This window comes from Melospiza melodia, chromosome 1, assembly GCF_035770615.1.
Source record: "Melospiza melodia melodia isolate bMelMel2 chromosome 1, bMelMel2.pri, whole genome shotgun sequence".
In the NCBI taxonomy this organism is placed as follows: Eukaryota; Metazoa; Chordata; class Aves; order Passeriformes; family Passerellidae; genus Melospiza; species Melospiza melodia.
This window is the reverse complement of record NC_086194.1, coordinates 79,552,386-79,564,855: the sequence shown is the minus strand read 5'-3', so window position 1 is coordinate 79,564,855 and position 12,470 is coordinate 79,552,386. Positions and strand designations below refer to the sequence as shown.

The window sequence follows — 12,470 nt, the reverse complement described above, 5'->3', positions numbered from 1 at the left end:
AAAGAGAAAGAAAATGGCATAAAAAAGAGAGAAATTTTTATCACACAGCTAGTAGCTAAAGATACTGCTACTATTTCTTTTACTATCTGGTAAAAGCAGAAAAAACCCGATACATGTAACATATAAAAGGTAATGTCAACTCACCAAGATGAATCAGTCATGACATTCCTGCCATCAAAGGAGTAAATCGGAACATGAATGTTGAATTGTCCACCATTTCCATCAAATATAGATTCCCAGTTACTGAAAAGGGTTTGTCCCTGTAAAAATTTCAAAGCCACTTTTACAAACAAATAAATCCCTAATCTACACCAAATCCCACGTCTACCTTCATAGACTTAGCTGGAAATTGAAAATTTTATCTGCATTTAAGGACCCTCGTGATTTCATCTTTCACACAAGTTTCTGCATAATGTTCCTGAACAAACTTGTCTTGTCTGTCAACTCTATGCAAATAGCTGTCTGGTCCATGCCTTTGTCTCAAAGTTGTCTCTCTGTTCTGCTGCCACTCCAAAAATTCAGCTTGATCATCCCCTGTCCTTTTCCTCCTAAGGCATTGTTTGAAAAATTGCTTATAACTACTGTAGCTGTAGAGAAAATATAGACATAAATTGTAGTGGAACTTCTGTTAAGGTCACAGTTTTGTGAAAAGTGTTGCGAACATTCAGGGTAAAACCTTTGCATTTGGCTTCCTCTCAAACTGCTTTTGAGTTTTCCCAGTCAAGGCTGAAACAATATTGTCTTCACAAATTTCTCTCAAGGCTCTGTGTTTGCAGGCACTTCAGAGCAGCATCCATTCAACGTGTTCCAAGCGTCATGTGTTATTCCTGTAGGTTTCTTTGGCCGCCTGTCCTGGGAGCCAGCCAATGCTACAAAGACATGGTTGGTTTTCCTCAGTTTTGGAGTGTGTCTGTTTATGTGAGACCACAAAATGACTCATGCTCTAGACTCTCCTCTCAGTTCCACTGGGGTATATCCAACATCATGCCTAAGCACAGAATTTGCATTTTTCTTTGAAATGAGAAAAATAGGCATTTTATCCTATGGTCACACTAAAAGGTAGAACATAATAACTTCATCACTGCTTCTTTGTTTCTTGAGTCTGGCTGTGAAATATGAAGCAAAACTGCTTCTTTACAAAATGCAGTTTGGGCTGAAACTTAGTGCTTTTGCTATTTTCCAAGATTTTTGGGGAACCTATGGCCTATCCTAAAAAACAAGCACTAAGTACCCATTTTTACCTGAAGGTTGACTACTGGCAAATGGTGTCGGTCTGTTTTTCTGACAACTGTGGCCAGATCTTGCAGGTGGGATGAGAGGAAGGCTCTGTAGGTGGATGTCAAACCAGCAAGCTGGGCCTGCCGAAAGCACTGAAAATCTGCTCGCATGTCACCGGACAATGGGAAGTTCAAAGCCACCAGATGCAACTGGAAGAAAAAAGAAGAAAGGGAACCATTTTTAAGAAGTTTATTGCACAAGGAATATACATCTTGGAAACAAAATAGTGCCTTTTTCTCCTGCCAGCACAGAACACGTACCCTTCATAACAAGTATGAACGTTATTTGTTGCCATAACATTACATTTCTCAGAGCCATGAGACCCTTAGCGGAAATATCAATTCATCTTTCAATGTTCAGGAAACTATGAATATTATGTACTCCTAAAAATAAAAATCTTTTACAAGCAGCTAATATTTTCAATTGGAAACCCTGGAGTTTTCATATTAACAAAATCACAAATCCAGCAAACGTGGAAAAAAGTAGTAAGAAGTGACTAGGTACCATTTAAAAATAGAAGAAATAGCATGCTTAAGTCAAGCAGCACAGATGCAAGAACTAATCCACATTCTTCCTTTTTTTTTCCTTTCTGGTTTCATTTTTAGATATGTCAGTTACCTTGCTTTCTTTGTCTAAATAAAGTCTTTTAAATAGAGCCTTAAGTTCTAAAGTGTCCATCTAAGCCAAGCAGCACCACGAAGATTGAAAATATTGTAACAAATAGTTTAATTATTTGTAGCACTATTGTTAGTTTAGAAGTTATTCTGTCTTGCAGGTACAATCATTAAGTGAAGAGGTATTCCCAACTCAGTCAGGAGTTTTTTTTCCTTTGAGATGGAAAAGGGGCTGGGATGATGAAAACAGATCTGGAGGGAACAATTTCAAATTGTGTTTGAGATGTCTGAATAAATTAAAGAAGTGTATTTGTAAATTTCTGAAGTAAATCTCTGAGCTTGAAGAGCAAATATCACAACTGTCCCTAAAGATGCAAACTGTCACATTATAAAACATGGCTCTGCAGGTGCAGTACAGATCTCATACTTACTGCTGGTTTTCCATTGTTCATATATGATATTGGTCTCAGTGCTGGAATAGACTGAAATCCCTGTTATTCAAGCACAAGCAAAAAAATATGTTAAATATCAGAATTGTACACACTCAGTAATTTTTTAAATAAAAATTTAATCACACCTGGAGTCCTGCATGAAAGCAGCCTGCTCTTGGTAGGAGCAGAAGAGCAGACGAAGAAAATCAAAACTGATAGGGTAAGGAGGATGTGAAAACAGAAAATGCAATGGGTAGAAACACTTCTCAACCCTGTTAATTGTTTCAGGAGCAGCAAAGTTTTCTTTTCTAGTTATGGCAAGTATGAGTAACAAGCCACCAACTGGAGCAGATGGGAAACTCAGGAGGTGTCAACTGGAGGCTGCAGAAAATTTCTAATAACTTGAGGTCTAGACATTTTTCCAGTGTGCTAGGTGAATTCTCCCTGACCTACTCTAACCTTTTTTATTTATTTCTGTCCATGTTCCTTCTTACTGCTCCTTTCTAGCACTCTCTTGCCCTTTCATTTTCTCAGCAGATCAATTAACTTGTCATCAAGAAACCTTCTCTATTCCCTTTGCCATTTCTTGGTTTTCATCCTCCCACAATTTTTTGGGACAGACAGCATGTTCACACGCAGGGTGGTACAATAACTTGCAGAATGGGGTCAGGCCCAAACTAACAATTGAGGCTTCAGAGAGCACCCTCTGCACCCTTTAAAGAGCACCCTCTGTGGGGTAAGCTACATTCAGGTGATGATTATGGTACACTGAATACAGGACTATAATCTTTCAAAGAAAATCTGCTTTTCAGAAACCCTTTTCTGACCTTCTTTGAAGGGAAGAGGGATTGATATGACTGATTCTTATGGAACAGTATTCTGTAGGTTTGTGGGTTTTTGTTTGTTTTTTCTTCTGTTTGTTTTTTGGTCTCTTTTGTTTTGTTTTGGGGTTTTTTGTTTGTTTGGTTGTTTTTTTTTTACTGCTGCTTACTTTATTCTGCTTTTTGTAAATGTTGCTTTGTGTCTTTAGTGTCGGGAATCTCAAAAGATACTGGAAACAGATTACTGTCCAAGCAAATCAATTTGCAAGCTTATGTAGTGGCAGGATGCTTATTTTGAACTGACAAATCTTGGTGGAAAATCACATTGTGCAGAGATCTGCATACTACTTCTGCCAAGTGTATCACACATCTAGACTCAGTTTTCCACAGTCCAGTATTTTGTACTTACATGGCTTGATATGGCTGGAGGAGGAGGGCTGTCAGCAGGGATAGGAATTAGCTCACCAAGCTGAAAGGACCCAAAAGGAGATTAGAACCAAAATGTATCATCAGGAGCTTCTGAATTAAAAAAATGGAGTCTTTGCACCCACACTTCTCTCCCTCTGTAAAAATATGTCCCTCACCTTCATTGTGAGGAAGGGAGTTGGAAAATATTAGAGCGCAGTGCAATAGTACCTGCAATTTTCTCCATCCTTTCTGAACACGGATAAAAACCTCACTGGTTTCCCTCAGATAGATTAGTGTACCTTCTGCTACATAATGAACTTTTTCCAACATGCCCTCAATGTTTTGGAATGTTGTAACCTGTCAAATAGGAAAGTGAAACAATTCATCAGACACAAAAAAACGTTTTGCAAGTTAAATAGTCTCATTTGGATACATAAATGTCAAGGCTTCTTCTGCAGGAAAGGCTCATAAAGTCAGTTTTATGGAATTTAATCCATAAAGTAATACGAATATCTTACTACTTTGGCATACCAGCATCCTCATTCTGTGGATTGTAGTAGAATGACAGCAATTTTGTGCTAATTTTGTGCAGAGTGAAGATTGTTGTGCTCCTACCATTTTCAATCCTGGGTCAAAATGGCAGAGTTCAGAAGAGAACTGCAGTAGTTTAAAACTTTTTTTTCCTCATTTCCTCATTGACAGAAGGTATATGAATGCTTTATAAATAATGCAAACCCTACTACAGATTAGTATTTTTTTATTAACCTTAAGTAAGCTCAGACCTTATTAATCTTAAGTAATCTTAAGTAAGCTCAGACCTTCTATCTAAGACAGTAGCTCCCAGCCTGCAACTACAATCTTCTATCTTGGGGCATCAGTCTATGAACATTTGTTTCTCCCCTGAGAATTACAATGAATAGGGCTTTTGGGGTTGGTTTTCTCAGGCTTTTTTGGTGGGTTTTTTTGTTTGTTTGTTTATTTATTGCCTTTTTTTTACAGAAACTATGAGTTCTTAGTTTAGAACCTACTGAAAATTCTGCCTTAGCTATTTTTTTTTCTTCATGGATATCTTAGACCCAATTTTGATTAATTTATTAATATAAGAAAAGGAAACAAATTTACATGTAGTCTCTGGCACAACAATTTTTAGAATTGCTAGGGAATCCTGCAGTTTGCATCTTAAAATTATGTGATTTATAAAATATTCTACTAAATAAAAACACAGGATGGAGTTTTCACTCCTCTTTCAGTGCTACCACTGACCACCAAAAGTTTTGAAGAAAATTTTCTATAGCAAACTTCCTTATTTTGCTCTCTTACCAGATTCCTGGTGGCAGGCGACCCTGGCTCTCCAGGAGGACCTGGTGGCCCAGGCATTGCAACTGCTAAAAAAAAAATAAGCATACAATACATACTGAAGGTCATCTTTTTTGAGAGAAAGAAAGGACTTAGTGATGGTGTCCAGGAGCAGCAGAAGTTTTAAACAGCTGTAGTCGTGTCCTTAATAGCTCAAGTCAACTACAGAAAATACATTCTAAGGATTTTTTAGAAGCAATGATGGAACAGTCTTTTCTCTATTTTTTGGGAGGTTAGGGCCAAGAGATTGCAGTCTGTTGTAGAAACTGCAAATGAAGAACAAAACCCACTTAAATTGACCAGAATGCTGTTCTGTCAGCTAGTGCATATGGAAGAGGAAGACCTTTTTGCTCCTGCCCATGTAGATTTCGAGGGACTCATAACATCTTTTGCTCTAAAGGCAAACAAAAATTTACTTTTCCTTAGATGAAATATTCATCTAAGGAAGCTGTGTGTAAGCTCAGCTTGTGTTACAAAGCAAAAATGAAATTCTTCAGGGGTATGAACTTGGACTACTAAGGCTGCAGTCCATACCACCTAGTACCTAGTATCTGTCCCTATTCCAAAAGTGAATTCCTTCATCTTGAACTGTTTTCTGGAGTAAAAACTTCTTTCTTTTAAGTCAAGAAAGATTGAAAGATATGGAAGACTAAAAGCATGCATTTTGTGCAAATGCATGTCATGATAACGGAACTTTGAAGTTGTTTTTAAGGAGCTTCTACACAAGATTGTTGGTTTTGTGAATATTTGTTTCTTCTACACAAGCTTGTTTGGTTTTGTGAATCCCAGAGGAACCTCAAAATCACCTTTTGCAAGAAGAATTTATACACTGAGGCATTCGCAAGGATACTCCAGAGCAGGTCCCTCATGCCATTGGCAGGGGAAGGAGGCCAGCTCTCAGAAGTGTTTATAGCTATTTACCTACAGATAAGCTATTCCTCTTTCCCTGTATTACAATATTTGAACTTCATACTACAGTATGTGAACTCCATAATTACAGATAGTAATAGCTTTAAAAGAGGTAACAGAACCTCGAAGATAGGGAATAAATAAACATCTGTTCCGAACATTTAATAAAATGTGCGCTGCCTAAAGAACCCTTTTAAAGCAAAGAGGAAAATGTGTAGGAGGATGATGAAGACTAATGGCAGAGAGCATAAATGAAAGTATAGGGATGGAATACTAATAATAATTTGTTTTGTCTGACTGGGTCTGTTAGCTAATGTCCAGTAGTACTTACTCCAAATTACACAGGAAAAGGCCTGAAGACCTTTATGGGCTTCATGGACGCTGTAGGTCTGTCTGTATCGTGATGGTCAGGGGCTGATTCACATGAAGCCCATATTCCAATGTTGAACATATTAAGGATTTTTTCTTTCTCAAATATTATTCAGAGGGTGAATACTTCTGATAGACACTAAATTAATAGTATTGACTGGATGAGAGATCGGAAGTCTCCCCTGCTGTATAAATGAGGCCGACCAGGTTTAAGAAATACCTGGAGAGAACAAACGGAAGAGAAGTATGTCTTCTCCCCAGACTAGCATACTGGAAGCACGGGTCTTGTGGAAAAACAGGCTAATTGTTTGTTCTCAGGAATGGAGAACTGTATTTGTTAGACCTGTCAAAACTTCAGGAAGAACAGATCTCTATTACAGCATCTCTATTCAGGTAAAGTCTCCCTTGCCACTAGTACACCATCTTCAGCTGAGGTTAAGGAATGCTCTGCTGAGGTTTCACCTGGCTGGATTCCCATGCTGGTCACAGATCCTAGAGGAAGGAATCAGTCATTTTCTCAGGCATATCTATCAAGTAATGTCAGAGGACCCCAAGAGCCCATCCACCAGAAACCAAGTGTGGACATTAACAGTATGAGGCTTGTCACTAAAAAACTTGTGACCCAAAGGGAGTTATAAAGCACAAATATCTTGTAATGTGACACCTGATTTCTAGCCACATACTCCCTATGATGTCACCTTGTTTGCAAAATTCCTCTCTTGATGTGACTAATTGTGGCACATTTTGCTCCTTTTCCAGTAAGTTGACAACCATTAAAGGCAGAGTAAGCAACCTGAAGTTCCAATTCTATTCAGTATTTGCATAGCAACTAGTTTTTAGAAGCAGTTCTCCAGCAGTCTGATTCTAGACCTAAACTCTGCTGTGGGTCATGCCTTTTCCCCAGAAAATCAGAGAAGCACTTGGGCTGGAAAAGACCCTTAAGATCATCACCTCCACCTGAAACACCCAGAACTGCAAAGGCTGCTACTAAAACATGTCCCTAAGTGTCATGGTTGTGCTTCCAGAGATGGTGACTCAACCACTTCCCTGGGCAGCCTGTTCCAGTGGCAATCCTTTAGGTGAAAAAATTTTCCTAATATCCAATTTAAATCTCCTCTGGTACAACTTGGGGCCATTTCCTCTTGTCCTGTTGCTTGTAACCTGGGAGAAGAGACTGCCCCTCCTGGCTACACCCTCTTCCAGGCAGTTGTAGAGAGTAATAAGGTCACCCCTGAGCCTCCTTTGCTCCAGGCTTAACACCCCCAGCTCCCTCAGCTGCTCCTCATAGGACCTGTGCTCCAGACCCTTCCCCAGCTTTGTTGCCCTTATCTGGACACTCTCCAGCCCCTCAATGTGGTGCATTCTTGTAGTGAGGGGCTCAACACTGAGCACAAGATTCAAGGTGTGGCCTGGCCAGTGCTGAGTACAGTGGGACAATCACTGCCCTGGTCCTGCTGGCCACACCATTGCTGATACAGGCAACCTGGGCCACCTGGGCACTGCTGGCTCAGGTTCAACAGCTGCCAAGCAGCACCCCCAGGTCCTTTTCTGCAGGGCAGCTTTCCAGCTACTCCGCACAGGGTTGTTGTGACGCAAATGCAAATGCAGGACCTGGCACCTGGCCTTGCTGACCCTCATAGAGCTGACCTTGGCCCATTGGTTCAGTCTGTCCAGACACATCTGTAGAACATTTCAGCAGATCAACCTTCCCACCCAGTTTGGGGGCAAACTCACTAGAGTGTGCATTTGATCCCCTAGCTCAGATAATTGATATTAGATAGATCTGGACTCAATATTGAGCCCTGGGAAAACCCCCTTGTGTTGGCCTCCAGTTGGATTAATTCCATTCCCCACAAGAGGAGCGTTTTGTCCCAGATTTAGCCAGCTGGTCAATTTGATGGATTTTGCACAGCTGTCAAGGTAACCTATCTCTACTATGCAGATTTCCTCCCAGCCACATCCAGAGCAAGATACTTCACACAATAGCACCTCCATGGCACTAGTCAGTGAAAACTGTGTGCAGAGAAATTGTCCCTTTTGTGCCCTCAGTTCCAGCTTCCCCCCAGGAGAAGCTGGTGGAGGGCAGGAGGAGAGTGGGAAACAACCCGCTCAGGTATGCAGAGAGGGTGGGCAGGTGGGACAACCTGCCAGGTGTGAAAGAATTGGTCATGTGTGGGTTGTGGGCATGTGGCTGTACACTTGCACATACACTGAAAAGCTCACCTGAGCCATATATTGCAGGGGGGCCTGGTGGTCCAGGTGGTCCAGGTGGGCCAGGAGGTCCAATTTTTCCATAACCTGGTAAGCCAGGTAGGCCAGGTAACCCTGGAGGTCCTCTGGGTCCAACAACTGAGTCCCCTTTTGGTCCCTGTCAGTGATGAAAAGTATTTACTTGAATGTATTGGTTTCACTGTTGCAGGGCCATCATCTCTGGTGGCCACATTTACCAGGTGCTTGCCACTACACCACCATTTAGACATGAGTCTGTATGTAATTTTCTCCAAGGAGGCATTTTCATTTTCATAATGGAAAATGAAAATTTTAACCATATACTGAAATTAAGTCAAGGATTTAAAATTCTGAAAGCTTTCTGAATAATCTCATACCTACCCCTGTGCAGCTGATACCTGCAAAACTCTCAACAGTGCTCTCAAAATCCTGGCTCTCTACTCTGTTCTTGCTGAGACTGCTTGCTTTGATGGGCTTAGAGAGTTTGTGGAAAACTTTAATGTAAATGTGTCTATGCAAGGTGTACACCTCATGACGAGTGCTGTCTTCTCCATCTTGTGATCAAATGTTAGCCCTTAACCTCTCCAGCTGCCAGACTTGCAGAATAAAAAGGCTTCAACTTCCTTCATTTTCAGTTTAGCAGTGTGTCCTCAGCCTGACTGAGGAGGACTTCTGTTCCCTGTGCTCACACCATCCTGCAGACATGGAACACATTGGACCCTGGACAAGGAGAGCTCAGCTGTGCCAGTAGAACAGTTTCTAAACAGGGATATGGTTCTCAGCAATGTGGAATAGAACTAGGGGGATTTTTAAGGGTGGTCTGGCTAACTCAGCACTTAATCCTCAGCTGTTTCATTCATGGTTCTTGACACAGACATGGAAATAGAGGAATCCAATGCATGTAGTTGTTGCCAGTCCCAGGTTCCAAAGAACTGGTGCATTTTATTCCAAAGCAGCTGTGGTGGCAATTGCCAGAAGATAAAATTAAAAGGTAGACAGTAGGCACTGGTTGAATTTTATAGAAATGGTCCAGATGGCTACACACTGGTCTTTTCAGTCATGTTTTTGGATTACTAGGAAATTAGGATTAATTATTTAGATAGCCAGTAATTTTCAAGTCAGCCTCTGACTAATTTTATATGGCTTATTTTGGTATTATGGGGGCATAAGTAGTAGTATCACAAATTATACACGCTGCTTTGATTTGTAATGCTGTTAATAGCACGATCTACATACTGGTGTAGCTATATGAGACAGCTGAGCACGACATTATGTCAACATTTCATAGCAAAGTAATTCTGCGCACAACAGTGAAGTGTCTGTGTTTACACTTAATGACATTTTCTCCTATTCACCTAGCACCTAGTAAGTTTTTATATAGTTCCTAGCAATCCTGATGGTTGTCTCTTTTTAGTGCCTTCTAAATCAATTCTAAATGGGTAGTCACAAATATTCCCATTCTACAACTTGCATGACTTACAATTAATCCTGGTCTTCCCGGGGGTCCAGGAGGTCCTGTCAGGAAAAACCCTCCATTTGGTTCTCCTTTTTCTCCTTTTACACCAGTGACTCCATTGTCTCCTTTTTCACCCTTTGAAAAAAATGTATTTTAAAATGTTGAGCTGAAGTGAGACCAGAACACCATGCACTGACCTTTTAAATTTACCTGAAATCTCTGAGTTTGGTAAAGGAAAGCACTTGCTTGAAATGTTTTTAACATCACTTTCTTTCTTCTTCTGTGATATGGGATGAAAAGGAATGGTTTCTCTATTGAGGCTGCAAGGCCCACACAGGGCAAGGGCTAGGGGAGATGGGGTTTGGTGGAGGCAGAGAAAATGCCTCTGTTGCTGTTTCCTGCTATTCTGCCCAGCAAAACCTTGCTCAGTGCTGTAGCTGGAGGGGAAGAGAGAGTTGGAGGAAGCATAAAAGCCTGGCTTTGCACTTTCCTCCATCATCAAGGAAAAACCAAAGCAAAATTGACATGGAATGGACAGCTATTTGAAAGTATTTGACAAAGTGAGCAGAGCAGGGTGGGAGTGTGCACCAGGATAACAGAAGAGACACCACACAAAATTGCAGACACTTGAAAGAATATGTCTTCTGTTCTGCATGGCTGATTATCAGTTAGTTTGGGAAACAAAGCAATAGGTAAGGAGCAGCATTTAATTACTGCATTATTATATATCTGCACAAGATGAGCCACAGCATTTATACATCCTCCTCACATTATTTTTTTCCATTTGTCTGCTTTTTTTTTCCCCTCAAATTCTTTTTTTGGTTGACTTTTTCCAGGTTTCTGAGAAATAAACCTGTGGATAGAAGAGGCAAAAGGCAAAGCAAAAATGGCAGGTATCTGCAGACAGCCAGAGGACATGGCTATGTGCAGCTCCTCCTCTGACTTTTAGTCATTGTAGATTCCCAATAAACACGACTCAAAATGTTTCTTTATTCCAGGCCATTTTGGGGAATAGAAGGACTAGATGAAAAATGAGTTCTTGGCAGTTAAATCTGTAAAGCTACAGACATTACACTGTAAGGTCAAAGAAACCCTATCAGCTTTGCCACATACATGGAACACTTTATACCATAGGAATAACTTGGGTGTACTCAGCCAAGCAGAAATAAAGTCCTAAAACCAGGCAGCATTAAGAGTCCTTCCAAGAGACTGCCAGCACAACACTTTTGATAGCGTCATTAAATGATAATTTGATTTACATATTATAAGTTCTTCTACTGATAGAGTCCTATTCACCTAAAAATATTTAGAAGAATATAATATTTTTATTAATTTTTGTCACTTGAAGCAGTCAAGAGAATAATAGAACAGAGAGAGACTAAACAAATTAGGCTATGGGTATACTTTGCTGTAAGAGCTTCCAGGAAAAGTAGTTTCCATAATTTAATTTTATTCAGCATACTTAAAAGATAAATAACATGACATGCAAGTGATTTCTACCTCCTTTCCCCTTACCCAGTGTTCTAGAAGCCCTTTAGGTAATGGATGTCTTTTACCTGAGCTGACATGGAAACAAAAGCATTCATTTAAGGCAGATATGTTAGGTAACAGTGAATTATGAATCACTTTAATACCACTGGGAAGGTAAAAAGCCTCAGTAATAAAGTTTCTTTCAAAAGTAATCTTTATAGACCTCTGACAACTGCTATCTCTATAGTCATAATACACTTGCCTATGTAGCTAGAGTTTAAGAAATGAATATAATTTGCAGTTGCTGATGCCCTTATATTTGTATATTTCATCACGTTGCATTGGTTTGTGCCTAATTTATAGTAAAGTACACTTTAAAAAAAGCTTAACAGAACTTAAACACAAATGGGATATAATTACCTTTATGCTATTAATAAAGTGGCTGAAATATGATGGAGGCAGAGGTGGACCTGAAAAAGGAAGAAAATACAATAAAGTACAATAACTATCTGTAATTCTCCTTTTAAAAGCACTGCTTTTGGTATTACTGGTTTAGGAGTTCAAAGGAAAACTACTTCCAATAATGGCATTAACTTTTATATCAAACATATTTTTAGTTTTGTTGCCTAACAAAGCAAGACTTACATAGCCTATCTTGTCTGTGCCTTGTCAGTCCCTCTTCCACCTTAAAAACATCTGAATCTCATTGAGATTTCAGAAAAATTAGAAGCAAAGAAGGCTCAAGTACAAAAAAATCCCAATTTTCTGAAAACATAGCAGCTGGGAAGAGGAGTGAAAGAGAAGTATCCACATTAACCCCTTTGATGAAAGCCAAGGAAAAAGAGAAGCATTTCCTGTGTTTTGCTAGTAGTGGGGTGATCCATCAGTAGATGTGTGATCTTTCCTGCAAAGACAGTACCAGAGCTGACAAGAGAAAGACAGTGTTGCTACTGTGCTGCAACAGTTGTACAATAACTCTTCCTTGACATTTTTTTGCAATGAAAACCAATAGAACAAGTGTTGTCTGCCAAAATCGGTCAGCCAAAGCTGTCAAGCCAGCACAAAAGGTTCAAAAAGCCTTTAAATATTATCTACTTGATATACATTTGGAAAAAAAAACCCCTATTTT

General features: G+C 39.8%; 1 protein-coding gene across 7 annotated transcripts in view; it reads right to left on the bottom strand.

Moving 5' to 3' along the window:
- Window positions 1-12,470, bottom strand: part of COL15A1 (collagen type XV alpha 1 chain) — a 132,791-nt gene that overhangs the window by 15,708 nt on the left and 104,613 nt on the right. For all 7 annotated transcript variants that reach the window (XM_063159234.1, XM_063159272.1, XM_063159262.1 and 4 more), the window contains 9 exons: window positions 11,762-11,811; window positions 9,896-10,006; window positions 8,410-8,554; window positions 4,873-4,937; window positions 3,781-3,909; window positions 3,554-3,613; window positions 2,324-2,383; window positions 1,242-1,427; window positions 145-260 (listed from right to left, as the gene is read on the bottom strand). In XM_063159234.1, the coding sequence (XP_063015304.1) occupies window positions 145-260; window positions 1,242-1,427; window positions 2,324-2,383; window positions 3,554-3,613; window positions 3,781-3,909; window positions 4,873-4,937; window positions 8,410-8,554; window positions 9,896-10,006; window positions 11,762-11,811 (922 nt within the window). The remainder of the gene's footprint in view (window positions 1-144; window positions 261-1,241; window positions 1,428-2,323; window positions 2,384-3,553; window positions 3,614-3,780; window positions 3,910-4,872; window positions 4,938-8,409; window positions 8,555-9,895; window positions 10,007-11,761; window positions 11,812-12,470) is intronic.